At 37.8% G+C, this 20875-nt stretch overlaps 1 protein-coding gene across 2 annotated transcripts; it reads left to right on the top strand.

Moving 5' to 3' along the window:
* The first annotated feature begins 2538 nt into the window (after nucleotides 1-2538).
* Nucleotides 2539-4601, top strand: LOC148008197 (gibberellin receptor GID1C-like). Of its 2 annotated transcripts, none has more exons than XM_087674428.1 (2): nucleotides 2539-2849; nucleotides 3099-4601. In XM_087674428.1, the coding sequence occupies exons 1-2, from the start codon at nucleotides 2766-2768 to the stop codon at nucleotides 4086-4088; spliced, it is 1074 nt and encodes a 357-aa protein (XP_087530554.1). In that variant the 5' UTR covers nucleotides 2539-2765; the 3' UTR covers nucleotides 4089-4601. The 2 variants fall into 2 exon arrangements, with proteins under 2 accessions (XP_087530554.1, XP_087530553.1); XM_087674427.1 differs by having other exon boundaries at nucleotides 2540-2849; nucleotides 3054-4599.
* The last annotated feature ends 16274 nt before the right edge of the window (nucleotides 4602-20875 follow it).

The raw sequence follows: 20875 nt of genomic DNA, 5'->3' as shown, positions 1-20875 counted from the left end.
CAGGCCCTTCAAGGTATACTGTATGTTATTGGTGCAGTAGACGGTAGTCATATACCCATCATTGCCCCAAGAGAGAACCATGAAGATTATCTTAATAGGAAGGGGCTTCCACTCAATTATTCTATAGATAAGTGTGGCAGCCAATTGTAATGTTTGGGACTATGACATTGGCTGGGCAGGTTCTATGCACGATTGTAATGTTTTTTAGTGTTTAGACCTAGGAAAACGATGCATAAACAAAGCTATGGGACAATAATATCTACTAGGCGATTGTGCTTATCCTGCACGCTTTTGGATGCTTCCTCCTTTCAAGGGTAGTAAGGATGGACTATCTCCATAACCTTATTATTGGAATTATATACAATCAAGTACTCGTATGCTAGTTGAAAGGGCATCTAGCATCCTTAAAGCGTGATTTTGTATATTGTTGAAGAGATGTGACATGCTTTTACAAAATGTCCCAAAGATGGTGGCAGCATGCCTTGTTCTACATAATATATGCATTGTGCATGGAGATAGTTTTGATGATGCATGGATATGCTAAGCGACAGCAGAACTTGAGAGAGAAAGTAATGCACCTTATCAAGACATGGACCAACAAAATAGTTTGAGGAATGGATTAGTAGAGGTTGCTATGCTAACTAACATAGGTACCACGCAAGCAATACAAAGAGCTCAAGCAGCGTAGCCAACACTAGAGGCAAGCCATCCTGGGGGGCATCTCGAAGAGACAACATTGCTCGAGCCATGTTTCAAGAGAGGGAGAACACAAATGTGAGAACAATCTTTAGTGATTCTGACTCTGTGGAGGAAATCGACGATGAAGACAATGGTGAGTAAACTTCTGTAGCATTTGCAGTGCAAGTGGAAAGGTGGAAAGAGGGGCAGTGTGCTAAAAAAATTTCCCTCTTTCCACCTTTCCTTAGAGAGCTGGATAGAGCCATGCCTCAATAGCATGGTGAAGGGGTTCAATTCCCCTGCTCTCTTTTTCATTACTAATTTATGTTAGTATTATTAGCCATTTTTAAATTTTTTTTGTAATGCTTTTAGTTTTATCAGTCACTTTTTTTAAAATTTTATTAGTCGATTTTTTCAAAATCTAGCGTCAATGATTGTGTTTAATCAGGTATTCAAATAATAATTGTTATGCCAATAACAATCAACATCCATAGCATCACTTCATTCACATATGATTTGAGAAGTGTCCAGTGCATAAATGGTGGACGATGTGTAAACTATTGCAGACGGAAACTTATTGACCATGAAAAGTGTCCGCTGCCTAGTGTGTAAGCAAGTGGTGGACAAGTGATCGCCCAAAACTTTTCATGTGCCCACCAAACTGGGCACACAGATGGGGCAGGCAATGTCGGTGTGTAACCAGCCTAACTACAAGAGCAATAGAGAGAGAGAGAGAGAGAGAGAGAGAGAGAGAGAGAGAGAGAGAGAGAGAGAGAGAGAGAGAGAGAGAGAGAGAGAGAGAGAGAGAGAGAGAGAGATCATTGGTATCAAGGTTTCGTGTAAAATAAACTATAAAGAACCTTAATTTTGCTATAAAAAAGACAAATACAATTTATTTGAGTTAATTACAAGTTTTTGTATCTACTTCCAAAGCTCTCATTGAGAGAGAGAGAGAGAGAGAGAGAGAGAGAGAGAGAGAGAGAGAGAGAGAGAGAGAGAGAGAGAGAGAGAGAGTGTGTGTGTGTGTGTGTGTGCGCGCGTGTGCACTCACCAACAACTGAGGTCTAATATTAAATAAATTGTATTTTTTTTCAAAATTTGTGATAATATTTAAAACTTTAAAATTTAGAGACAAATGTTTAGAATCTTGAACTTTTAACAAAATTTAGTTACAAAAAAGGCAACTACAATTGATTTAAGAGAGAAATCCCTCAAAATTTTTAGTTAAACTATTGCGCATCTACTTCTAAAATTGTTCTCTTGGGGTGGGGGGGGAGAGTGGGGTGATGGGAGAGAAAAAAGTTGAGCATGATATTTAAAAGGAGAGAGAGAGAGAGAGAGAGAGCGGGGTGGGACTCAGAGAAAAGACACGAGAGGGAGTTAGAGAGTGAGATGCGAGAGAAAAAAGTTGTGAAGGATATTTAAGGGAAGATAGGTAATATTTAGGAGAAAAAAATGTAATATTTAGAAGAAAGGCAAGAGATGAGAGAGGGGGAAGGGGGGAGGGACATAGAAAAGAAGTGAGAGGAAGTTAGAGAGTGAGATGGGAGAGAAGAAAGTTGAGAAAGATATTTAAGAGAAGAAAGGTGAGATGTGAGAGTGATTTTCTAAACATGCGAGAAATACGATGCTCGAGCTTTGCAACAGCTCGCCACGAAACGACCTAGGAACGCTAGTATTTATAATTTTGAAATAATTTTCCTAAAGAAATTTCTTCAACCACTCGAACAATAAAAAGTTCTAACCTCCCTTTTTTTTTTTTTTTTTTTTTTGGGGGGGGGGGAGATGGATGTACATCATACTACCCATCACAGGAATTGGCCAATTTAAAAAATGTTATATGCCTTTAAAAGGCAAAGGGGGCATGCTCTGGAGTTTGGAGTCTCAGGCCTTCTTCTAAACATCAGTTGCCCTTTAGAAAAAAGAAATATGAGGCCTGATTCTTGGCAGGTTTGCGATCGTTTCCTGCTGGCGTCTTCTCTGAATGTTGAGCTCCATTTCCAGGTTTTCTTGCAAGCTCCATTGATGCAGTCGCTTCCTGTTGGCGGCTTCTCTGTCTCTGATTGCAAACAATTACAGAAAGAAGAATGATTCCTGCAGCATCCGCAGGAGGGACCCATTCGCGGAATGATCCCATGTGCAGCAGCAGACATGGCCTTCCTGATTGCAAAGTAAGTATCACTGTTTTTTTCCCCCACCTTTCTTTTTTCTGATCCGACATGTTCAAAGTTATCTCTGATGGATTCTTTGAATAAAAATAAAAATACAAATTGTGGGCTCTTGGAATTTGGATGATCCCTCTGTCCGTCTTTCTGTCTGTGTCTGTCTGTCTGCAGGAAATCGTCTCCTTAATACTATCTTTTGTCTCTCCGCAGGAAATCGTCCCCTTAACAACATATGTCCTGATCTCCACTTTCCAGGTGATATACCAGCTCCTCCGCAGGCCAGATGGAACCCTAAACCGCAACCTCGCCGAGTTTCTGGACAGAAAGAGAACAGCAAATGCAACCCCTGTCGAAGGCGTTGCTAATGTTGATGTGGACATAGACAGAGCAACTCACCTGTGGGGTCGTCTGTTTTGGGCGGTGGTAGATCCTCCGCCAGATCATGGCGGTCCTAATGATATACATGCCGAAACTGGTGGAAGAGCAGCACAGCATCAGGGGCAGACACCATTATTGAGGCCTCTGCTCATTTTCTTTCATGGAGGTAGCTTTGTCCACTCCTCTGCCAATACTGCCATATATGATACGATGTGCAGGAGGTTTGCAAAGGCTTGTAATGCTGTTGTGCTTTCTCTCAATTTCAGACGAGCACCCGAACACAGGTATCCGGCAGCATATGATGATGGATTGACATGTCTGAGATGGGCAAGGAGTCCCATGGGGAAACAGTGTCTTTTATCTCTGGGTTGCTGCCCAAGCAGGTGCATTCTTGCTGGAGACAGCTCAGGGGGGAACATAGCCCATAATGTTGCAGTTAGGGCTGCAGAAGAGGGCATACATCTCACAGGGATGGTTCTCTTAATGCCTATGTTTGGAGGACAACAGAGGACTCCTGCAGAGATATTATTGGATGGTAGATACTTTGTCACAATAAGGGATAGAGATTGGTATTGGCGAGCTTTTCTTCCTGTTGGGGCAAACAGAGAGCACCCAGCTTGCAATCCTTTCTCTCCCCTGGCACCACAGTTGGCTGAGATAAATCTTCCTCCTTGCTTGGTGGCTGTCGGGGGCCTTGACCTTCTTCAAGATTGGCAATTCAATTATGTGGACTCTATGCAGCAGGCTGGCAAACATGTGCAGGTTATGTTCTTGGAGAATGCCACCATGGGGTTCTTCCTTTTGCCCAACTCTGATCTGTTTTACTCCTTTGAAGAGAGACTTCGTGAGTTCATAAGTCACCTGTGAGATGAATTTGGACCTTGATTAGCATCAGGCTTGCACAAGCTAGAGTTGGCAAAAGAATGCAAGTGCCGATGGTCATCTTTTTCTGACTTCGTTTTTTGTTCAACCTTACGTGTGTGTACAACTGTTTGTCACCTCAGCTTCCATATCACAGATCAAGAGTGGTCATAGTCTGAAACTGGCTGCTTTAACTCACCCACTTGGAGCTTCCGATGTGTTATCGGAATGGGTTTTGTAAACATTGTTCCAAAATGGGCTCCCAATTGTTTGAGGAAAGCCCAATACTGGTGTTAGTGGTTTCTCCACGAGTGCCAAACAGTATCTCAATGATTCAATATCTGTGAATACTTGTATGTTTGCTTATCTACACGCTTTTTGTGACATATAGAAAGGCTTTGTGCTATATACCATTTACAAACTGCTATCTAGGACAGGTTTGGTTACACAATTCTTGCTTGTATCTTGTGCTGTATACGAAGACTTTGTACTATATAGCATCAACAAACTCTTATAGAGCACAGATGGTTCCCTTGGTTTCTAATTTTTTGATTAATTAATGTCTATTTGCATCTTGTGCTTTATAGGAGGGCTCTGTGCTCTATACCATCAACAGACGGTTATATGACACATGAATGCTCTGTTTACAAACTGTTTGGTAATAAAAATTTTACGTCTACCTTGTGCTTTATAGGAAGGCTTTATGCTATGTAGCATCAACAGACTGCTACATAGGACAGATGGATACTCTGGTTATAACCTGTTTGGTTACAGAATTTTGGCTTATATCTTGTATTATGTAGGAAGCTTTCGTTCTGTATCATATAGCACCAACAGGGTACAGATGGAGACTATTGGTTCAAGATGTGGGGCTGGTAGACTCTGGTTTGCGTCTTGTGTTAGATTGGAAGGCTTTGTGCTATATTGCACCAGCAGACTAATATATCACAGATCTGGTTACACAATTTTTGCTTGTAGCTTGTGCTACATAGGAAAGGCTTTGTGCTACATAGCAATAGACTGCTATATTTCTATGAAGTATGCTATTCATAGCAAGCTGCTGTACTTCCATGAATTATGTCTTGCTCTATCTTACATATATATGTCTATTTTGCTCATCTATCCTGCATACCTGTGATTGTTTTCTTGATAGAGGAGCTTACTTGATATCTATTATTCTATTATCTATCTATCTATCTATCTTCTATCTATTATGATTGGCCAATTTACCAAAGCTACTACTGTACCTACATGGCAATTGTAGGATGCTCCCAAACCTCCTCAATTTCAAATTGGCCTCTCTCAATCGGACTCTTCATTCTGCATGGGATTCACATATATCCCCCCACCCCTGCAAGCAGCAGCAGCTCTCTCTCTCTACACACACACACACACAAACAGTGCATGTGTTACATTGAAATCTCTCTTTCTTGTGCATGCAGAAATCCAGTCCTCTTTTTCCTCTCACCAAATACCCCTAGGATGCTAGATCCACTGCCTTCAAGGGTGCGTCTGGGATGCAAGCTGCTATATTAGTTGCTGCTATGCCGAAGAGAAAAGCCAGAGAGTTATCGCTTGTCCTTTCATCCCTCCCCTTCACGCCTGCAATTTAGTGATGTTGAGAGCCCAATGGTGAGAGCCAAGGCCCTCAAGGATCGGCTGTTGCTCTGCTTTGTCTGGGCTGCTATGGAAAGCTTGGACCACTACAATGGTCATGTAGCCAGATTGAGGTGAAGGTGTCATGTAGCCAGATTGAGGTGAAGGTGAAGGTGAAGGCCCTCAAGGATCGGCTGTTGCTCTGCTTTGTCTGGGCTGCTATGGAAAGCTTGGACCACTACAATGGTCATGTAGCTAGATTGAGGTGAAGGTGCTTATTGGCTTATGCATATCTATATCTAGAGCACCATCCGAGTGATCACGAGGAGAAGAATAGGAGTATCAGGCCTTCCTAAAATAGGTGAAGAAGAATCTGTTCCTTTCTTCAACACCCCAGCTCAAGTCCACCTCTCAATCTGCCCCTTCTCTTCAAGAGGCCGCGTTAGAATATGCTCTTCCTTTACAATAGGATATGAAAGATGTGCTCCCAACTTCCCATTCTAATATGCACTTGCCATTCATAAAAGCTGAGCTAGAGAGCGGTTTCCCCTATGGCTAGCTTGTAGGCGACCTTGTTGTGCCTCTTAGAGAAGGCATGTACCCATCATTTGACATAGCTAGCAGGCAATGGATATTATCATGGTGCCTTGCCAAGGAAGGGTTTGTATGACACAGGAAATGGATATGATGCCAGTTCACTGTGGCTGAATGGTCCATATTATGAGATATCACCATAGATTTGGTTTGTTTGAGGATATCAAATGCAAAGATTGTGCAACCATGCAGTGCTGTAAGTAGGCCCAATGCTGCCAATGGGATTAATAGTGTATATGGTGCATGTGTTGGTGTGCATAGATATGTAGCAATAATAATCTTATGTATTTTCACCTTGAGACATCAAGGGAGCTTCAGAGACCATGTGTATAGATGTATCCAAGCACACTCACATGAACACACTTGTATACATTTTGGGAGGGTGGATAATATGGAGTTTTGAGCACAACTATTGATATATATATGTATCACACACTCACTCTCACACACACTAGTTATTTCTCCTAGTAGAGATCTTTCTCCACATGTGGTTGTCATCCTTCTTAAGCTTGCCCAAGTCCACCTTAACCCACTCATCTATCCCTACAAAGCCTTATCTCACCTCCATAGCTCCACCATCATTTATGGTGACATAGATTCTCACTAGATGAAGAAGAATAATCATCTATGTTGGCCTTAAATGGAAATGGAATCTATTTGTTTGGTTCATATATAGGAAGCTCCTTGTGATCAAATAAACTTTGTTGAGAATTCTTGTGGGAAATAGAGGTCGTTTCTTTGGTACAATTATGTATGTTGGAAGCTCCTTTGATCAATTAAGCTTTGCTTATAAATCCCATTTTCACAATATCTGTTGTTTGTGTAGTACTATCATTGAAGCAATTCTATGTGACTCAATACATATATTCATTGTTAACATACATTTGTAGTGTTAAAACTTTCAAAAATGCACATGGATAAGAGGAGGCTTTGCAAGTTATAAACTACTAAGTGTCAAGTTCTTCTAGAAAATAGGGCTCTTGCTATTCATTTGCTCCATCTTTTCTTTTATGCACATGTATGAGAGGAGGCCTTGCAAGTTATAAACTACCAATGGTCCAGTTGAGAAAATAAGGTTCTTGCACATTCATTTACTCCATGTTTTCTTTTTAGAATTTGGAAATTGAACACTAAAAGCGGAATTTTCTTTCTCAAAATGCATCAATTCTACTAAACATATTGTATTGTAGGCATGTCTCGTGTATAAGAAACATTTCTATACCTTGTGCTCTTATAACTATGTAATGGATGCCTGATTGTATAATGATAATGCATTCCATGCAAAAATCTACACTACGGTATGATTCAAGGATCTCTTGAGCTTGGGATTGATTCTATGTTGTATAGCATGCTCCCATTTATTTTTATTTTTGAAAAATAACTTTAAGAATAAGATTCTTTCATTTTGAAATGCACTCTCTATCTTGATTCATCTCTCCTTTAATGCTAATGTTCTCTCTCTTCATGAGTTGAGATAATGTATTACATATGTAGGCCCCCCTTCTCTAGAGTGTGGTAGTGCCATTGGATTGATGCATTGTAGCAATAATCTATATACGCCTCTCGCTCAATATCTCTCAAATTTGGCAACATGGTTAAGATCATTCAAGTGGGCACCACATTGTAGTAGCAAACCATACATCTCTCTCTCTCTCTCTCTCTCTCTCTCTCTCTCTCTCTCTCTCTCTCATTTGTTTGTTCAAATGGATGAATTCTTTACTTACCACATTTTGTTTCAATAAAGGTTAGTGTTGACCTCTCCCATCTTTTCAAAAAATGTTAGTGTTTACCTAGACAAAAAAGCCATCTCTTGTCTTTTCAATAGTGGGCATATTGCTTTGGACCTATTGGCACTCCAATGGTTGCACAAGGATCTTCCACCTTTTGGTGGCAATAATCTTCATACATCAACATAAATGCATATGTAAAGTGTGACATGATATATAATCCTTCATATTTTTCTACCAAAGGAAATAATTCATACTACACAAAAACAAGAAGTTACTGAGGTACAGCTTCTTGAGCTTCACAATCATGTATTTGTGTATATAGCTTATTGACAATGCAAGCAATAAAGTGACACTAGAGGACACATTGCTTGAAAGTTTTACAGAAATGAAGATATAAAAATAATGAAAAATTTAACCCACATACAGGCTACATTCAATTTCTAAGAGTTAGTATAATAGCTTCAAGTAGTTAAAATATACATCATTCATTATACATGGGTATTTTGGTTTTTGTAATCAAAGAGAAGTAATTGTGTGATAGCACGGTTGCTTCGCTTTGATCACAAAAATGCAAAGCGAGCGAGGTGTAGCCTCATGAACTTTGCAATGATGCCAACTGTGTGAAGTGCGGTTAGCCAATCGACTAGTGTTAGTTATTAATGGAACAATCTTGTGGATGCATATTGTGCTATGTATCATTACCCAAAGAGCAATAGCACAAGTAAGGTTGTGATAGTGCACAAATTTGTGCTATACAACATTGCATATTTGCTATATATAGTATGCCTTTAAACTATACTAGAAGTTTCAATTTCCAGAGATCACGTCTTCAATTGCATATTTCGAATATTCATGTTTACTATATATTAGAGTCCAAGAATCAATACCACTTCTAGACTTTGTGATATTGCACCTTGTGCTACATGGATAGAAAATGTTTCCTCATAGAAAATCAGGGAATGCAAAAACTTAGTATGTCATTATTGGAAGATATAATGTAAAAATAACCTACAATAGGCTAAAATGCTCTCCCATTACCTTACTAACATACAATGTTTTGGAAGCTATGGTGTTGCCTCATAGGCCATAGCATGGCGAATGGATTTGTGGATTGACAAGGACAAGTAGGGTAAAGGGGCCAATAGAGTGTCATATAACAATCCCCCATTATAATTTTTTTTTCCAAGTGAGTTACACAAATGCTTTATAATAGCAAAACTATATATATCATATGGAGTTTTAAAACAAACTTTGGGGTGTTTTGATTTTTAATCAAGAAGACTTATTTATAAAGAAAGGGTTCTAAAGGGATTGCAAAAGAAGGGTTATAAATGAAAGGTTCACAAAAGTAGATCTAGTTATAAATAAAGGGTTCACAAAAGAGTGACAATAATGGGCCAATAGAGTGACATTCATGCATGCATTGTTTTAAGGTTTAACAAAATCCAAAAATTTAACAATTTACATGGCTTAATTGTTTGATTCACATTAAGCTTATATATAATATGAAAAAGTTTGTATTATAACTTTAGGGGCTAACTAGGTTGCATCATTTTTGCAAAAGTATTACTAAGTTGTTTTGGGATGCATTTTGCTTTTGGGGGGCATCACTTTATTGCTCTATTATAACTTAGAGACTAGTCCACCAATGGCAGGTTAAATTTGATAGCTAAGAATACATGTAGCTCACACCCATATGATCAAGCATTGTGTAGTGTTGGGGATTCTCTTTTTGTTGTTCATGGTGATATTTAGTGACGACATAAGTGACTCTAGAACACTTGTTTTTCCATGTGTCTCTAAGCTTACCTTGGCTTCACACATTGCAAACATAAAGTCCATAGCTTCTATTATTTACCTCTACATTCCCAGCATAGTTATCACCTTTGATGAGTAGCTTACTTGGATCCTTCAAGTATACCATCACGTATTTGAAGTTCTTTGATAGCTAGCTTCTGAAAGGACCTCATTCCCATGTGAAAATGTGCACGGATCTCTTCAAATCTCAAAAAATAGTCTATTTGCAAAAGCCACATATGCAATACTTTTCAATGCCCTATAAATTTGACTTAAAAAATAAAATATCAAATGGAATAATTTGGTTGTATTATAGAAATCATACATTTCAATAGCTCAACAAGTGCTTATAATACCTGTTATAGCAAGATGATTGGAAAAAAATTCATAGTAGCATATTTACTTCTTGCCATGATAGCAAGCAATTTGTGCTACATAGCACAAACAAACATCCTTAGTACAACGATTGGGGAAGACAAAAACATAGCTAAGTTTTTGTGCTATATAGCACTAAGCCCCAACTTGGGGTGCAACATAGCATTAGCATACCATTAAATAGTTGATCTATACCACACTACTCCTACTACATAGCATGGCTAGGTATCCCTTATACAAAGATTGGGGAATAATATTATGTAGCTTAATTTATGTGCAACATAGTACTAAGAACTACTAAATACTCAAAATTATGCCATATATAGCACATTCAAGTATCTAAACATAAAAGTAAAACTAAATAGTTATAGAACAATGGAATAACATAATAGCCCATGGACCAACAATAGGTTAGATTGCAAGACAATATAATAGAGTTTGAGCAATATATAGTAATATAGTAGAAAAAAAACGTAGCTAGATAACTAATTGCTATGTATTAAGTAGAAAAGAGCCAATGCAATTTGATAGATTACCTCTATCTTCAAGAAAAGATGTCATGGCACAAAGTTTTACGCATAGCTAAATCCTATTTACAATACCAGTGTTCGTTACATAGCATAGACATTGACAAACTTGGATCTTTCATTCCAAAAGAAACTGCATTGGATGCTCAATGTATTGGTTCATGCCAATACACCAATGATAAGCATCTTTTGACACACCCTAGTCTAATTTATCCAAAACTTGAGAGCTAGCTCCTTCATTGCATGATCTAACTTGCTATGTGTGGATTGTCTCTTACATAAATCTACTGCAACATGCTACATGATATGACATCATTGTTGTGAATTCCACAATAACACCATAAAGATTCCTAGGATGTATATCATGTAGGCTTGTTACTTCAACAATGCTAATAAATTGTCTTAATTGCCATTGACATAACATGTTTAGAGTGTTGTGCTTCAAGAAAAGCTCATCCTTGGTTTTAAGCTTTTTAAAGCATGAGTAGAGGGTTGAAGTATAGAGGAAAGTGAATAGTGAAAGCCTATCTTGTGTGCAATGAAAAACATGCTTGTCATTTAGCACTTCCTAGATTATCAAGTTATTGTCTTCTTTCCTCAAACACACTACTTAGACATAATGTAGTCAATAAAATTTTTACACTTCATACATGATCAAATTCTTGTCTTGTTTCCCCAAAAAATATAGGTTGACATAATGTGCTCAATAAATTATCTACCTAAACTTTTTTTTCTCTTGAATGTCATCTTTTTAATTATCTTCTTTCCTTGCTTGTAATTCCTTGCTTCTAAGTAAGACATCTTTTCTTTTATTCTCACTTCATCATGATACCTTCTAACTAAAATGATTTCATTGAATCAAGAAGTTGCTTTCTCTTGGAATTTTCATGTGCCTTAAATAGGGTTGGCTCTAGCAACTATGCACCATGTGGATTACTAGAGCCCTTCTCATTGAATGTCAAAGTGCCCAATACCTATAACTCATAACACAATGCTTGCCTCTAGAAATCCTTGAAAGAGCTCAACTTGACTAAAGCTTTCAAACACTTGTACCTTCTATTAAGATGAATCTTACTCTTCCTATTGGAACCATATGTTGATAATAACTCTTTGTTTGTGAGAGAGAGAGAGAGAGAGAGAGAGAGAGAGAGAGAGAGAGAGAGAGAGAGAGAGAGAGAGAGAGAGAGAGAGAGAGAGAGAGAGAGAGAGAGAGAGAGAGAGAGAGAGAGAGAGAGAGAGAGAGAGAGAGAGAGAGAGAGAGAGAGAGAGAGAGAGAGAGAGAGAATACTATCCACAACATTAATAGTCATCAAATTGTGAGGGAATTGTCTATTCACAAGGTTCCTTTAGAGAAACAAACGTAAATGGAGTTTTGTTGCCTTGACAATTTGAGTACTAGTATCCATGGACATGAATTATTGAGCCACTACTCAATGATTTCACTCAAGAAACTTTTATATTTTTATTTTCAAAACTTTTTTTGTGTGATTAAAAGTAAAAAATACATTTTCACATATATTTCAGTAGTAAGTATTAATTTTTAATTAAAATTTAATATAAGTACTAAAATTTTAGCACATGATCATACCATATCATCATGCCTTATATGATCTTTTTTACACATAAATGAAACTCTAGAAATGATATTTCAACCATGAAAGTTTTTCCTTGAATTTCCAATAGTGAAAGAATGTTCCTAGTTTCATTAAGATCTTCCAAACTACTTATTTTCTACACATTGTATACTTATTCTATCATCCTACCACCACAATACATCAGGTTAGGGCTCATATACATAGTCTTTGGTACACTTTAGCATTTTAGATGTGAAAATTGCTTAAGGTAAAAAATATCCCCCTCTATTATGGAGACTTCACAATCAAGAATGGCAAATGTCTACATTTGACATCTAAGTGAAAGAAGTAGAGACCAAGAAACGCTTAAATTGCATGGATCTTGTCCATTGCCAAAATGATAAATGGAAATGTTAAAATATAATTGATTATCAAATTGAATTGATGTAAACATATGTCACAAACTATCTCTTAGTCATTTACAAAATCTTTTCTTTTTTAATTTTTTCTGAGAAGGCTTGAACTTTGAAAGATGCAAGCCTCAAGGTTGTATCCAAGGTTTGAACTCACACACCCATGTACACCTCAAACCACTTCGGCTATAGCTCATTAGCATTTACAAACTCTTACCATTACAAATAATCAAAGCTTTAGACTATGAACCAAAACTGATGTTGCTAAAATATATGTCAATAACATATATATCATAAAAGTCTCACTATGAGATGTACTGGTAGGCTCTAACACCTTTAATGGAAAATCAAAATTGCAAATCTCCTTATAGCATGTTTAGAAAAGGGAGTAGAAGAACTAAGCCACTCTTAAGCATCAAGCAATGCTCCAATCTTGCTCTATTAAACTTGAATGAGCTCTTTCAATAGTAGCTTCCAATCCAAGATCTTTGAGATGAAGTTACCCAACCTAAGGTAAATCTACTAAGTTATCCTCTTTGATTTTCTCAAAGTTTATATATGAATAATATACAAACATAACTAGAGAGCAATGCAAATCTTGCCTCAAACTTTTATTTCCTTACATAAAAAGTTGATGGAACAATCATACTACTATATCATACATTGTCACATCAATGCAAAGTCCAACTCTTACTTTTCTTTTTCAAGGTATCTAAGAATACGCTTCTTAAGATATTTTTCCTACTCTTTTCATGGCCACCTTGCAAGATCCATTAGTCATAGTATACCCTTAGCATATACATACACTCTATGCATACCACTAACATCCACTTTATAGTTTCCACAAATGTCCCTCTTCATACATTGCCCACCCCTCATATGCTTATTCAGTAGGACCCACAAAAAATGGTACATTCATGGACCTTATTAAAGTGCTTGATGTGTCACCAACTATATTCACACAACATTTCCTCAAATATTCCACATGTATTATTAGTGGTACCTAGGGTTCAATGATAACCAAGATGCAACAATACCTATGAAAGTATACCATTATGTGCATGAAAAATGAAGGATGGACATCACAATCTCTTCATCCATTCATTAATCCATAAAATAGACCATGGAAAAACTAGTTATTAGTTTTATGTGAAAACATGCCTTTTATTTCTTGAGGGTATAGGTTGTGTGCAAGTTGTGGTTACAATCATACTACATGATATAACACATTGTCACATCAATGAAACATTAACCTCTTGCCTTTTTCCCTTCAAGACATGCAAGGATATGGTTCTTGAGATGCTTTACCTACTCTTTTGATGGACACCATGTAAGATCCACTAGTCATTGTACACCCTTAGCCTATGTATGCACTCTATGCATGCCAATGCACATCCACTTCATCATTTCCACATATGTCCCTCTTCATTACCCACTCCTCATATGGTGATTTCATAGGACCAACAAAAAATAGTACATCCATGGACCTTATTAAAGTACTTCATGTGTCATCAACTATACTCCCATGACATTATCTCAAATATTTTGCTTCTATTTTTAATAGTATCTAGGATTAATGATAACTAATATTTAACAATATCTACTAATTATACCATTGATTATTGTTAAAAATATTTTGTGAAGGCTAAAGTCAAAGAAGATCAAAGCGAAGTCAAAGTGCAAGTGCTGGCTATGATTTTTTGAAAGGATTATAATTTTGTGGAGATTCATTGTATTATTTTGGGCACTTGTGTATTATGGTTGTACTCATGGACACCAGATTGTCACGGATGTATTATTTTGTGAGAGTCGAGCTCACTCTTGTCGTGCACATTGTATTTATCACCCATAGTTGTATTTATCACACTCGTAAGTATTGTGTGGGTTGTGCACATTTATTTGTGAGGCTTGGTCTAATTAGGCTAAGGTACAAGCATGCTATAGGGATTGACTAGCCTAGATCCATGAAGAGGGTAGGACACCAAAAAGAGGGTGCAAACCCTAATTCACAGTGGTGCAAACCCTAAAATACAAAATGGGGCACAAACCCTAATTCATAATGGTGGAAACCCTAAAATGCAAAAGGGGCACAAACCCTAACCCTAAAATGGTGCACTGTCCTAGAGAGATGTCCTAAACCTAATCCTAATTTGTGTTTGTATAAGGGTGAGAGGTCTCGGTTGTATTGACCCTTTTGGTGCATCCATGCTGCAGAAGCTCTATGAGTGCAACTATTGAAGCTTTCTATTCTCTTTTTCTATTCTATTATCTTTCTTCGATTGTTGAGAGTGAATGAGAGAGGAGGAGTGATAGGTGCGTTGAGTCAGAGACTATGAAGCTTTTCATCATCTTCTTGCTTTTCTCTTCTTCTCTACTAACTTCTCGACTTGTTGGTTTGCTTGGTGGTGGATGTGAAGGAGTGACGGCATTGGATCGTGTTGATTGTAGTCGTGGAACTATCTTTGAGCCTTCAAGCTTTTGGACTACAATGTAAGAAGGTAAGTTGGTCTTGTGCTCTTGCTTTCTTGGGTTGGAAAGAAGGATGCTTGGTTAGTTAGAGTGGAGTGTTAAGAAACAAGGTGAGAGATTGTCGTTGAAGTGAGTTGCAACTTCTAAAAGAATAGAAGTCTATCCAAAGTCTCGATTGTTGTGCATTTGACTTAACATTTTGTTGCCATTGCTGATACCACGGATGGTGCAATCACCACAGCTCTCATACTCCTACGGTATGGTAGAATAGGAGCCTTGTGCATGGGTGTGTATGGGATTGATGGGATACCAATCATCCACGTTTGTGGATAGCATTTCAAAACCCATTTAGCTCGGTCAGGAAGGCCGAATTAGAAGAAACCGATTTGTTGCTTAAAAAAACCATGTGACATTTTTGTGGATTGAAGATACATCATGCTTGGGTTGTCTATGTATTGATGTAAAAGCAACACAAAAATGCAAAACACAAAACACAAAATTCAAAATGTTAAACTCAAAACTCAAAATTTTCTTACTTAAATAAACCATGTGACATTTTTGTGGATTGAAGATATGTCATGCTTATCATTGCTTGTTGGGTTGTGTGTGTATTGAAGTGAAAGAAATACAAAAATGCAAAACGCAAAACTAAAAAATCAAACTTCTCTTGCTTAGAAAAACCATGTGAAATTTTTGTGAATTGAAGATATATCGTGCTTGCTATGCTTGTTGGGTTGTGTGTGTATTGAAGCAAAAGCAACACAAAAATGCAAAAGGTAAAACTAAAAACTCAAATATTTTTTGCTTAAACAAATAGTGTGACATTATTTTGGATTGAAGATACATCATGTTTTTCATACTTGTTGGGTTGTGAGTGTATTAAAGTGAAAACACAAAACTCAAAACTCAAAACTCAACTTTTTTTACTTGACCAATTCATGTATCAACATTGGAGATGCGGCTTTCTTATTATGGATGATTGACAATGTGAACATTGAAGGAAAAAGAGTGAGAAAAAATTAAAAAACTCCAAACTTAAAAAACACAAAACACAAAAGGAAAGGCAAGAACTCAAAACTCAAACTTCTCTTACATGAACCATTTATGTCATACGATTGTGGATTAAATGTGCATCATGCTTGTCATAGTTCTTTGGTTGTATGTGCATTGAAGGAAGGGAAGTGATCAAAACTCAAAAAACTCAAAACACACAATGCAAGCATCAAATACATAACTATTGTTTCATTGTTTGGTTGGTTGTTACTTGTTGCCATTTGATAGTTAGGATCCTTTGCACCTAAATTTAGAGTTCCTTTGCACTAAAATATCTTCACTTTGCTAATCAACTGAAGTTGATGCTCAAGGTCATGGTATTCACCTACTTTGGCTAATGCAGCCATTTCTGTGTGTGGGGTAGATGTAGCTTGCTCAACACTTGAAGCAATTGCATTAACTGAAGTCTCCTCGTCACTCTTGTGCTTGAGAGCAACATGTTTAGCTTGCTCAACACTCGAAGCAATTGCATGAACTAAAGTCTCCTCGTCACTCTTGTGCTTGAGAGCAACATGTTTAGCTTTCTTCTTTGCATTCTTCTTTCCAATGACAAAGCCAATAGTAGCGAGGGATACTTACTCCACCATGCTTAGCTTGCGCTCGAGTAATGGCATTAATTGGAATGGGTATCACATTCTCATCATTCAGCATTTCGACTACAAAGAGAGTCAAGGGAACAATGGGTGCTATAGCTTTGATGGAGCTAGATTTCTACTTCGGGAAATTGAGATACATGTGAGTGATTCCACATTCAAGGCACCTATCGTCATCTTCATTCTCCTTCGGTTGTTCTTGTTTCTTAGGGAATCATTGGCCATGTGACCAAGTTGGCCACAAGTCAACAATCAAGGGTCTCACAAGGTTGCATCATGCCACATCCTTGACTCATCCTAACATCATGATCAGGAGTGGTCTATAGTCCATAAGAACTGCATTTCCTTCTTCGTCATATGAGACATACGAGTTGATATAATCGTTCTCCTTGATGGGATCTTCAACAAAATGGACTAGGGCATCACTAGGTGGGTGAGTTATGTGGTCGGGGATATAGGAGCCCACGATTTACATAAGGTGTAGCATAGGGAAGCCACCTAGGGGCTTGAACATGTAGGTGCCTCATGACCAAACTACCCACAATTTGTGCAGTTCATGCTTTGTTGAGGGCATTCAGATGGCAAGTGATCACTACCACAATGTATTCATTGCACATTTTGATGATACAGAGTCTTCTTGAATGAGTTGATAATTTTCAAGAGCTCTTGTTGTTGTTTCATCACATCAACATGAGATTATGAGCCTTGGTGTTTCCTATCTCAAGTTTTCCTCTATTGGATTGGGATTTAGATTCTAGACCCTCTCCTTTATTGTCTCAAATTCTCTCCTTGTGTAGGTCTTCTATTCCGATTGCTTCATCTAATACTCCATTGAGATTTGTTTGATCTAGAATGGAATTGCAAGCTTGTGCCTCATAGATCTTTTAATTGCAGATACCATTGATAAAAGCCTTTGTAATTGCTTTGGTAGTAGCTCATTTTTCTACTAATGGGATTCTCTTGTATAGTCCTCTCAATCTAGACACATAGTCTTGCATGCTCTCTTTGTCTTATTGCTCTATGTTCATGAATCAGACAATTGAATTGTCCACATAGCCTACCTCAGTGAATCGTTTAATGAAGTGAGCCTTAAGAGTTGTGAAGGAAGCCTTCTCAGTTGCATCGAGGCCAGTAAACCAAGTATGATAGACTCTAGAAACATGGCCTCATCCATTGTGTTAGGTTGATGACCTAAGGTCTACTGGTTGACTAGGTAAATTACTTGATCAATGAGTTCCTTAAGGGATGTGGTTTCAAGGATTGAACCTGTGATGACAAGAGAAGATTTAGGGTTGGACCTTGTTTGGATAGGTTTGGGGATAGGGGTTCACTCCCGGGGAGGAGAGAAAATCACCTTGACATTAGCCTAACAATCAAAATGTCTACCAACAATGCCTTCATGGGTTTCTTGGAGCACACACTCCATGTCATATTCACACACGCATCATCGAAGGAGACCATCTTGCCTAGTTGATAAAGTTGACCAACACTCATCTGGCAGGGTCAGATCTTAATCTACAAGTGAGTGAGATGAGCCTTCTCAATGGGATGTTTAGGAATTCCATTCTCTAAAATAACAACAATTTCATCTGCTCAATAGGATGTTTAGGAATTCCATTCTCTAAAATAACAACAATTTCATTCTCTAAAATAATAACAATTTCATCTACTCAATGGGATGTTTAGGAATTCCATTATCTAAAATAACAACAATTTCATCTGCTCAATGGGGTGTGAGGTTAGCCTTGAACAATTGGGCCTCCTGTTGAAGTCAAAACAAATGGGCATCAAGTAAATTATCATTGATGCTTGTTTCTTTTTCTCCATTGGTCAATTGAGATATGTGATCAACCATGTAATACTGCTTTCCTTTCCACATAACCATAGAGATGTCAAACTCAAGCAAAAGTAACAACCATCGGGCAATTCTACATGTAGCACATGGCTTGTTCACAAGATAAATTAGAGCTTGATGGTCAACAAAAAACATGAAGGGAGTGGCAAGAAAATAATGTCAAAACTTCTTAATGACAAAAACCATTTCTAAGACTTCCATTTCAATGGTGGAATAATTCATCTGAGTCTCAGTCAGTTGCCTACTTGCAAAGCTCACTAGAAAGTCTATGTTATGTTCACTAGGTTGGCACAAAACAACTCCAATGGCAATTTTGGATGCATCAATATGAACACAAAACGTGATTGTCCAATCCAAAGCTTGTAAAATGGGTGCAAAGACAATAGGATTTTTTAGGGTCTCATAGGGGTCCTGACATTCAGTAGTCCATTCCCACACGACCAAAAACTTATAAAGTGGCTTTGCAATAGCAACATAGTTTAGAGAAAAGTAGCAATAATAGCCAATATGCCCAAGAGAGCATTGAATACCCTTTGGATTGGTGGGAGGTGGAATCTCCATAATAACCTTAACCTTAGCTCTATCAAATGGCAATGCCATTCTTGGACACAATATGTCCTATAGTAATGCAATTCTTTACCTAGAATTGACATTTCAATGGATATAGGGAAGGCTGATACTATTGGCATCTTAACACAATATTAGTAAGTTTGGGAATCTCCCAATTCCCATTTTTCGAATACTAAAAAGGTGGCACCCAGATAACATGCCAATAAGTTTCTCAAAACCATATGATGTGACCTATCATTGGAAAGCTCTTGAAAAATAGAATCTATTGAGCTATAGAGCGCTCAATTTGGAGTTATAGTGTTCAAGTTATGACAAATCCAAAGATTTGACCATGTGTCCCAAACTTATGGGAAATTCCCATATTCCCCAATATGGAGTTTCTTTTAAAGATAAGCAAATCTTGGCTAAATTCTCTTTCCAACAATGGTATGGACATGAAGTTTTTCAACAAATACTTCAAGGCACTTAAGTAAGATGTCTTTAAAGATGGTGCATATCAATTGTTGAAAGGTGGCGGGTGCATTGGTAAGCCCAAATGGTATCATAGTATAAGCATAGACACCCCACTCCATGGAAAAAGTAGTCTTATGCCAGCCATTTGAATGAACCTAAATTTGATTGTGTTTGGAGAATCCATCCAAAAAGCTATAAGACTCCTTTTTGGGCCACACTCTGAATCATGTAATCTATATAGGGTAGCAGATAGTGATTGCATTTGGTCACTGCATTGACCTTCTTATAGTTGACACATACTCAAATTTTGCCATTCTTTTTGAGCACCACAATAATGGGTGATACCCAATCAATATACTCAATCTCATAGATGAATCCTGCTTTTTGTAATTTGTCCAATTCCTCCACATGCTGAGCATAGCAAGGATTCATGGGATAGGGCCTATGCTAGATAGGTTTAGTGTCTGGCCGCATGGGAATAGTATGAGTAAGTACATGAGGTGACACTCCTTTGATATATGTGTGATTTTGTGGATTTTCCTCACTAGGTTGGGTCTCATTACCACCATCAATTCAAGTTTTGAAAGTTGTCCAAATGATAGGATTTGTCCTTGAAGAGCATGCCCAATTGGATGGAGACACTTGTAGAGGCTAAGGCATCTAAAGGTCCAGGGTCTACTTCCTGATACTATAACTTCCTTAGCTACCAGGCAGTTCTATGCCAAGCTTAATAGTGGGTATTCCAAGGGTATTAGGCCCAATTATTGATGCAAAATTATTTGCTATGATTGACCTCAGCGCCTTGCCAACAATGAGGCACTTGAAATTGCTACTTGATGGAATCCCACTGGGGAGGAGTATGAACATTTCTTTTGCAAAGAGTCTCTTGGTGTAGGCTGAATATGTCAAGACTCTTTCTCAAAAGTATCTCCAATCCTCCCATTTCATCTCTTCTTATGCTCCAGTGATCAAATGCGATGATGCCACTGTGATTGCAAATCTTACAGCTAAACACACCACTTCTAGTCCTTTGTTAGGCTGTTGGTACAACCATTGGATTGAGATCGCTCATGCCAGTAGTTGTCTTATGACCAGTGTTGAGAAATGACATGCCATTAGTAACCTACACATTGATCCTACCTATCATTCTAATGTTTCACTCCACGCTATCATTTTGGCTCATGAACTACAAGT

Source organism: Lygodium microphyllum, unplaced genomic scaffold, assembly GCF_053477565.2.
Source record: "Lygodium microphyllum isolate KBCC unplaced genomic scaffold, Lygodium_microphyllum_v1.1.10 scaffold_272, whole genome shotgun sequence".
Lineage (NCBI taxonomy): Eukaryota > Viridiplantae > Streptophyta > Polypodiopsida > Schizaeales > Lygodiaceae > Lygodium > Lygodium microphyllum.
The sequence above is the reverse complement of the archived record's forward strand: the minus strand, read 5'-3'. Positions and strand labels throughout refer to the sequence as shown.